The 9903-nt window shown below is 36.7% G+C and overlaps 1 protein-coding gene across 1 annotated transcript; it reads left to right on the top strand.

Moving 5' to 3' along the window:
• The first annotated feature begins 8351 nt into the window (after positions 1 to 8351).
• LOC100669052 (olfactory receptor 51G2-like) lies at positions 8352 to 9373 on the top strand. Its single transcript, XM_003421470.3, has one exon. It carries the CDS (start codon positions 8414 to 8416, stop codon positions 9371 to 9373), a length of 960 nt encoding a protein of 319 aa, XP_003421518.2. The 5' UTR covers positions 8352 to 8413.
• Positions 9374 to 9903: the final 530 nt, after the last annotated feature.

The raw sequence follows: 9903 nt of genomic DNA, 5'->3' as shown, positions 1-9903 counted from the left end.
TCTCAAGGGTTATCCCATGGATATTAGTAGGCCTAATCTAACATATATTCTGAGCTGGTAATCAGGAAATTATATTTTAATGAAAAGCCCAAAACATAAGGTATATTTTTACGTGAAATATTCTCTGATTGCACCCATAAAATATGCTTAATATAAAAATGATTTGCTAATTAAAGATGCCCGCATGCTCTCCTAAATGTAATAACCATGCAAACAGTGCTAGATCAGTGCACCAGCTACTTGTTGAATATGCCTTTTCCCACAATCTTACCTACACTAAAAAAAAAGACCAGCTAGTCTTTTCCTGGCTTTAATGACTGGGTAGATGAAGGCACACTTTACTGGCAGTGTAAATGAAGAGAGATAATAAGATGACAAGTTCAATTCTGTACATGTTTAATACAAGATTCATACACAGAATTAAGCAAATTTCTATAAAGACTTACCAAATATATAAGACTCAAATGCAGAGAAGAGACTGGAGCTTCAAACACAGATTATTAATGATTAGTATATAGATGATTGCTAAAACAATAACACGGAATTTATTGTCAAAAAATTTCAAGGAAAGAACACGTAAGGGCTCAAAAATAATACCCTAAGGAATTTGTGATTAAGAGGTGATACAAAAACATATAGCCTCAAATGGAATTGAAGAGACGTATAAGGGAGCAGAGGTTGCCCTGGTGCCTCAGTGGCTAATAGCTCAGCTGCAAAACAGTAGGTCCGTAGTTTGAACTCACCAACCACTCAGTGGTATAGAGGTGAGACAGCTTCTATAAAGATTTACAGACTTGGAATCATTTTGGAGTAGTCCTACTCTGCCCTTTAAGTTTGCTATGATTCGGAATATACTCAATGGCAATATTTTTTTGTTTGCTTGTTTTTGTTTTTTCACATAAGATAGCGGAAAGATTGCTTCTCCAAAAGCCTTGTAACAGTTCAGAGAAGGCGAGATTGGCTGAAGTATTTCAAATGCAGTAGCAGTGATAGTAGTGGTCGTGGTGGTAAAGTTCCATGGGCACTTTATCCTGCATTATAATATTTTGAAAACCATAGAATCCTGTCCATAGAGTTGGCTATTGTTGTCTTTAGGATTTCATAACTAGTCCTGTAAGTGAGTGTCTTCTGGACAGTGGATAAAAAGATTCCCAGAGACTTCTATTATGCAGCTGGAGACCGGGAGAGTGGGGAGACCATAGGAACAGTATCAATTATTCACACTGCTACTATTATTACTGCAAATCACCTAATACCAAAGGGGACCTCCTTGTAACAGACTCTGTGATTTCTGGTTGTTAGCCATGATTGGAGTGCAAAGTGTCAGGCAGAAACCCAAAAAACCCAGTGCCATCCAAAAAGTGACATTTATGTGAGGAATATTACAGTTTCAGGTTTTTTTTTTTTTTAAATGAAGAGACAACATAATGATAGTGATTCTGTAATTTAGGTCAGAGAGTAAAGAAAACATTCTGTTCCAAAATCTATGTAATAAGAATAGCAGAGGTATGGAGGTGGGAGATATTTAGATTTTGTCTCAGACGCTCTTCTGCAAAAAGTTGACAGTTAGTTTCCCCCAGGTGGATTAGGATGAGCATGTATCTTCTGTAGAGGATGAAAGAAACAAAGAGGATGTGAGACACAATAAAAGAGCCGTCCAACATAAAAGTGTAGCAGATAGCTAAGATTATCTGAGTTATCCCTGGAAAAGCCATGATGGTAAACCGTGCAAGGAAGAATAGTAGGAAGGAGCTATATGAGAAGGTAACACTTATCTCTCTATGCAGGAAGGCGTACCACTGGGTACCTTTCTAATAAATACAATATTTGGTTTGCAAAATTTTCACCCTTTCTCTTTTCTCCAACTGCTACAGAGAGATATCCAGCTGGATGTCTGCATTTTACTCCCTCTTAAGAATGAATTTATCTTCCAATTTTTACAAATATTTATTTGGTTCAAGACTCCAGACCTGCCTGAGTCTAGTTTCTCAACTCTACCTCATGGTCTCATGGAACTGAATTGGGTAGCTAGAGCTTGGATCAAGAGTTATTAATATTCCAGTCAATTTGACAAAGAGTTGCAGCATATGTACATGTAGGTTAAATAACAAGGAGGGAAATCCATGGCCTTGAATGATAACTCAAATGCTGCTACCTTAAGTTTGATGTTTAATATTTCTATTATAAGTGTAGTACCTGAAACACTTAAATATAGTCAAATAAATATGTATACTTAGTGGTGCACAGTTGTCAACAGCCCATTTGAATTAGAAGAAATCTGCTTTGAGCAAAAATGTGCTTTTGCATGACAGCACTATCTCCTAGAATTATTCTCTTACTCAATTCTTTCATTAGAAAGGTAATAGTAGTTTTTAGATGGAATAAGTTCATCCAAGTTAATCGAATTCAGATAATAAACTCCAAGGCAGGCCACACTGACAGTGGATAGAAAAAGAAATCAAACTTTATGAACTGAGAAAAATTAAAAAAAATAAAAATTATATATCTCCAGCTCATCACTTCGGAAAATGGGGATGGGCCACTAATGTCAGTCTAATTTTTTAGATGATTTCAAGAGACCTTTCATTATATAAATGTCATTTGAGTTGTTTGAAGTTAAAATAGTATGACATACTAAAATTTCTTCATTCATATATGTACTTTTCCTGGTTTATTAAGATCTCATCTCTCATATATCTACTTTTTCAGATTTAGACTTTGCATTCCAGACACAGAAAAGACACCTGGAGTCTTGTAGTGCCTCATGTACACATAGCTGTTTCTAGCATTTGTGCTTTAGTTTTTCTTGACCCTTGTCCTGCAATGCCCTTCAGAGCCCCATGCCTTTATTCTAACACACGAGTTATACTTTTGTCTCAGTGTGAGCTCTACTTAGATGGCCAGCACCGTAGACCAGAATGAGAGGATCCCTTAAAGGGGCTCCTCTTTCCTCCATGCCTATGATTTATACTCGTTCAACCTGGGCTTTATTAACGAGAATCTAAAAAATTCAGACTTAGAAAGGGCCCAAGGCTTTCCCAGTCATGCAGTCTCTCTATAGTATATATTAAACATGTTTGGTAAAGATTGCCCTCAACCCTAGAGTACTCGTTGTGTTCCCCAAGGACAGGATGCCCAGGGCATTGGCCAGGTTGCTGTAAAATTACCAACTATTAAGAGTTCCTTGCCTTTGAAATCTAACCAAGGGAAGAAATATTCCCAGCTTTCGTGTCTTTAACAGTGAGTTACCCTTGTGGGGCTTTGAAAGGAATTAAAGATGTGTTTGAGGATGGTAACAATAAGCTTTATAGTGAACAACTGAATGACAGCACATTAGAGGACTATACAGACAAAACATCAACATGCTAAGGTATCTTCTAGAAGATATTGTGAACTATAGTTTCCTTAAAGATCTCCCCCACATGTGTTGTTGCAAAAGACATCACCAATAGAACGTGTAATTGAGGTGCTAGAAACCTACTGGATAATCTTCTCTTCTTAAATAAATATTGATATAGATGTATCTGAATCTATAGATAGATTTAATTATTACCCCTCAAAAAGCCAAACTAAGACTGAGAAAGCTTGGTGGAAAAGAATGGGATGGGAGAAGGCTAGAATGTAAGTCTTTTCCCTCTTGGGGAAAAAAAAAAATGAAAGAAATATGGTTTGACTCAAGAAGCTTATAGTTTTGGATATGAAGTAATTTTTTTTTCTAAATAATTGATTTGTCATCTTCGAAGACAGATCTTGAAGCTTTAAATTATAACAATTTTAAGAATAATCAAGTGGCAGCCTAAATTAAAAAATATATGTATATTTGACTCAACTTTGTTATTAAAAATTCCTCACTTTTGATGTATACCACTTTGATACGATCTGTATGTATGAGCAGTGAAAGATTTCTCTGGGAAAATAAGAACCTTCATTTTTTGATTATCATTACATAGTGTGAGTCTCAATAAGCTTTTGGTGAATATTCTCATGTGGATGCAGAAAAAATACAGATTGATTCGAGGGAAAGTGCAGCACTGCTTCCCATTTTGCTTTTCCTGTCATGCCACAAGTTTAGAGCTCTTTTAAAGTCTACCTACCAGTGAGCAGGAAGAACTCCTTTGAGCAATTAGTTTATAGTCCATTCTCATAATCTGTGGCCAATGAGCTTCTGCTCCCTCTTTTCTTCTGTTACAGATAAGAAATGTCCCAAGGTCCGTAGTAGATAAGATAATGATGACAATTACCATAATATTGAATTATGTATTTCACAACATGTATTGCAGTGAATAATTTCTAGGAAACTTCAAATGACACAATCAGGTAAGCAGGGAGAGTATTGCTATATTCAAATTTACAGGACACCAAAGGGAATATGAAGATGGATCAAGTTTATTCAGTGATTTCTTGTGAATCCAGGATCAAAAAGCATATCTCTTACTTTAAAAAAAAAAAAAAAAATTTTTTTTTCCCTGCAGTAATACATTTTTAATCATTGAATTTATTTTTATAACAAATATTCTCTTAAACATGTCCAATGTCAGGTGCATGGATAAATATGAGAAATAGAAAAACACATGAGACATGTTCTATATATCTGTACATACCCAATCTTTGTTCTATAATGTTCATTTCATTGTTTTATTTAGGACAATGAAAGTAATATTGCTGATTTGATTTTGCTCATCCCAAGGATGATGTTTCCTGTTTTTGTGTCTTCACATATCAAATATACAGGGGGATTGTTTAATGAGTTAGAAAAATCATAAAGCAGGTCTTAGAAGTGCAAGAAATTGTGAAAGTTTTGTTATGGAAAATTCCTAGATACTGAGGATTCAAACCATTGCCTGGAAATCGGCTTCCTCTTCAGATGAAAACCCAAACATTCCTTCGACTTATTTATATTATTTGCATACTTCCTCCATCTTTCAATAAGTTATTGAAAATATGCAAAGCCACATGTAAAAGAGGTAAAAGAAATTTTCACCTCCTCACAGCGGGATGTTATTATTAGGTGCCCGGAAGTCAGTTCTCACTCAAGGAGACCCCATATACAACAGAAGGAACCACTGCCTGGTCCTGAGCCATTCTCACAATCATTGCTGTTTCCTGTAGCCACTATGTCAATGCATCTCATTGATAATCTTCATCATTTTCACTGACCCTCTACTTTACCAAGCACGATATCTTTCTCCAAGAACTGGTCCCCCGATAACATGTCCAAAGTACCTGAGACGACATCTCTCCGCCTTCACTTCTAAGGAGTATCTGGCTGTACTTTCTACAAGACGGATTTTTTTGTTCTTTTAGCACTCCATGGTATATTCAGTATTCTTCGCCAACAGCTTAATGCAAAGGCATCAGTTCTTCTTTTGTCTTCCTTATTTATTGTCCAGCTTTCTCATGCTTATGAGGTGATTGAAAATACCATGGTTTGGGTCACAGCAGCACAGGTTATCCTAAGAAATAGATTATCTGATCATCAACTTGGTAATATTTCTGAAATTATTACCACCAATAACTCAATCTCTTTGGTGGTTATAATCGCAACCCCTCTTTATGTTTATGGTTAATGACTATGAAAAAAGCATTGGGTCATACCAGTCTGGGTATGTTTCTGGTCATGATTGCCATCACCATTACAAACCTCAGCACTTGTTGGGAGCCTCCAGAGTTCTCCTAAGGGCTAGTGGTTTCAAGCTATGTCTCTTAATTCTTCAAGTTTTCCTTTCCTCTCTTGTCCACATTAATAGCCATTTGGAGAGCAATCATATATTTTACTGTATAGTGAGTTACTGTCTTTGAGCTTCAGATTGTATACTTAGTAAGCACACTAGTAGAATTCCATTTTTTTTTTTTAAGTTGAATGAGTAGTTTTTCTAGGAGATTAATTGCTTTCTAAATTATGTCTGTTACCTCTCTTTCTGGTATCCTCACTCTTGTTAGAACAGATTTTTGTTTTCTAGCTACAGTAGACAGTACCAATTCACAGTCTTTCCCTTTACCTGATGTTTCTCTAAGTATCTCTCTTTCTCTGTCACAGATATACACACACACACACGTGAACACACACCCACGAACACACACACTCACAGTCACACTTGTACACATACTTCTTGAAATGGCTGCCTTCTTTCAATTCTAAGCTTATTCCAACAGCTTCCTCCTTGAGAATTATTCTAGAACACTTAACCTAAATTTCACATGCTCATGTGCAGCCCTTCTACCAGGGTACATTACGGTATTTTTTTTAGAGAGTAAAGAACATTTTTTAATTTAGTTCAATAGTTTGTTTTTAAATTAATTTTGAATTTACAGAAGAGTTGCAAACACGGTACAAGAATCCCCATGTATACTTTACCCAATTTCCTCTGGTATTAACATCTTATATAAGCATAGTAAATTCAGCAAAACTAAGAACTTAAGAATGGTGCAACATTATTTAAAAAATTTAATGTACTTTGCTGTTGTTGAGAAAACACATGACATATGCCATTTCAATAGTTTCTACACGTGCAATTCAGTTACATTAAATACATTTTTGAGTTTTACATCCTTAACAATATTTATCGCTATTTGTGTTCATCTTGTTCATGATGCTTCATCATAGAAATAGTTGCACCTCTCTTATCCACCATGATAATGCCAGCACCCAAAACCATGAGTGCTTACCAGTAATTATTTACTGAAAAAACATTTAGTTAAATGATATGGGTTTTATACTAGACTGTGTGAGTCCAGAGAGTGAAATTTATAGTCACTCTTATACATTTTTTTTTTTTTAAATCAGGATTTCATGAGAGTTTTTAGCTGACTTAGATAGGTGGCTGAAAGTCAGCCCAGGCTTTTGATACTCGAGACACAGCAGAGGGCTACCTCTACCCTTTAACATAAAATAACACATATAGAAGGAAAACAATGGAATTGGCTAGAATTCTGTTCCAGTCTTTCATCAAATGGAGATTTTGGGAATATAAGTCTTTGGGAGTATTATTTGGTAATACTGTGGTAGATTCTATTTCTTTATCTGGAAGCAAAGCCTAATAAAATTTCAGCTCCCAATGTAGATGCTTCAGGTGATCTGAAATTATAGATGCAAAAGTAATTTTAGAGTACTCTAAAGTGAAATACAAATAAGAAAGATTACACTTGAACATTGCTACCTGCAGAAGTGTTACAGGATTCATATTCGGGATTTTTTTTTTTTTTTTAGAAAGGAGTTGCTTACTAAATCATACATCTCAAGACAAAAGATCTGAAATTGTTTGCAATTAAGGTTAAAGTTAATGCCTTCTTGGAAAAATAAAATGTAGAATTTTTTTTAAGACTCCTCAAAATTCAGTCGATTGTATTGGCTACATTAAAGAAATGGGGTTCCAGAAAACCCCTGCCTTGGTTTATGTTGAGGAGGCATTAGAGGATGCTTTAAAATAGAATTGTCTTCTACTAGTTTCTGAAATGAAAGAATCTATATTGGAAAATACTTGGGTTGGCAGCTCATATGTCATTGAGATCCAAGGCAAAGACACAGAGGACAGAGGCTCTACTCTCAAACTGTAGTATGGAATGAGGTCTACACGAGACGTTATTTATTGATGATTTTTTTGTTTTTTACAGCCACTGAGCCTTCATCAATACAATGCTGGAGAATAACAGAAGGCCTATAAACTTCTTTCTAATTCTAATATTCTTCAGTTTCAGTTTACGTTCATACTCTTAGATCCATCTATCGGCATATATGCATACTTAGAGTCAGAAATTTGAGGAAAAAATACAAAATTAGAAGAATACACAATTTATTTATCCATGGTTTCATTATTTAAAAATATTTCTTAAACATATGCGTGAGGAGTATGAACATATTGCCATGCTAGCAAAACATTTTATAATATTTGAAAACAAACTCTTAATATAATTCTCACATTTATTTTACTATGGAAATAAATACCTACTAAAAAAAAATTTTTTTTTTAATTGACATAGTGAAGTTGGAAAGCAGGACATGACAGAAATTGAAGATAACTTGAATTCCACATCAAACTCTAACACATGAATTAGTTAAAAGAGCTTGGTTTTACCTTCAGGATATGCACAATGAAGGCATAGAGTCAAGATAGTCTCAGTTCCCTTCCTGACCACTATTTCATTCAATCTCCATCTCTTTGGGAGGTTTAATTGGTGTCTTCTGACACCCTCTACTCATACATAATCACCATTCGTCAGTGAAAACACTGTGTACCTTGCTTTATCTCACTTTTCATGTAAAAGGAAATACTTGGAGTATGAGTATTCAGAAGAGTATTGTAGAGAAAGTTTTTGCAAAGTTCTTATTTGAGCTACATGTTCTGATACATCAACTCATTAGATTCTAGGGTCTGTGATTGCTCTTCTGCCCGGAGTTTTGCCTCTCCAGGTCGTCATGTCAGACTCCAACAGCAATGACACATTCTTCTTCCTGACAGGCTTCCCAGGCCTTGAGACTGTGCACACGTGGGTCTCCATTCCTCTGTGTGCCATGTATGTGGCATCCCTGGCAGGGAACAGCCTGATCCTATGGGTGGTGAGGTCAGAGCCCACCCTGCACCAGCCCATGTACTACTTTCTGTCCATGCTGGCACTGACTGACCTGGGCCTCTCTGCCTCCACGCTGCCCACCGTGCTCACTATTTACATGCTGGGTTTCAGACAGGTGGCAAAGGATGTTTGTCTGGCACAGATTTTCTTCATCCACACATTCTCCGTCATGGAGTCCTCTGTGCTGCTAACCATGGCCTTTGATCGTTTTGTGGCCATCAGAAGCCCTCTTCGCTATGGCACCATCCTCACAAACACCCGAGTTGCCACCTTGGGCTTAGCCATTGTAGTGCGCAGTATTGGTCTCCTCGTTCCAGCCCCCATCATGCTGAAGAAGCTGCCTTACTGCCAGAATCGCCTGCTTTCCCACTTCTACTGCTTACATCCTGATGTCATGAAGCTGGCCTGTGCTGACACTCACATCAATAGTGCCTATGGGCTCTTTGTGGTGCTCTCCACACTGGGGTTGGACTCAGTGCTCATTGTCCTCTCCTATGGGCTTATCTTCCAAACAGTGCTGTCCATTGCCTCAAAGGGTGAGAACCTCAAAGCCCTCAACACATGTGTCTCCCACATCTGTGCTGTGCTGCTTTTCTACATTCCCCCTATTGCCATGTCCATGATCCACCGATTTGGGAAGAGAACATCACCTTCTACTCCTATGCTGCTCTCTTATCTGCACTATCTCACCCCTCCAGTGTTTAATCCTGTTGTTTACACTATCAAGACCAAGGAGATCCGACTGAGGATGCTACGCCTATTCCAACCTGGTAGGAGTGGTATTAGAGATGTCCATGGGTATTAAGTATCTGGCAAAGTGAGAAAAGGCAGGAGTGGCTCTAACCATAATGGTGACTCTGAACACACAACAAGTCACCTAGCAAGAAAAGAATGCAGTGTAAAAAACATTATCCTTTTCCACATGAAGTGCTCTCATTCATAGAAAGAAATAATCCACCTAAAAGATAAAATGGTTATCTAGATCCTAAAACCTGTAATGTCTTTGACCAGAGTTATCAAAAATTTTGCAAAGAAAAAAAATCACAACAATACAATTTTCTTTTAGTTATCAGCTTACATTTTTCAATCATTAGTCTTGAATACAGTGAGTTACTCAAATGTAAGTGATGGATGCTATGAAAATAAATTTGTGAATTCTATTACTGCAGTTCTCATACTGAGTGCAGCAGCTATTTCCTTGATTCACTTAATAAAACAAATTGTTGACTTCTTCGCATATAGCATATTACAAGGTGAATATAGATGAGGAACATGGATGGGATGGAAGAGGCAAGTTGATGGATGTTATAATAGTCAGTACAGGAAAACAATTTT

Source organism: Loxodonta africana, chromosome 7 (genome assembly GCF_030014295.1).
Source record: "Loxodonta africana isolate mLoxAfr1 chromosome 7, mLoxAfr1.hap2, whole genome shotgun sequence".
In the NCBI taxonomy this organism is placed as follows: Eukaryota; Metazoa; Chordata; class Mammalia; order Proboscidea; family Elephantidae; genus Loxodonta; species Loxodonta africana.
This window is presented reverse-complemented; position numbering and strand designations above follow the sequence as displayed.

Excerpts from the sequence above, each read along its gene's own strand:
- LOC100669052 (XM_003421470.3), top strand. The coding sequence starts at position 8,414 with ATGTCAGACTCCAACAGCAATGACACATTCTTCTTCCTGACAGGCTTC.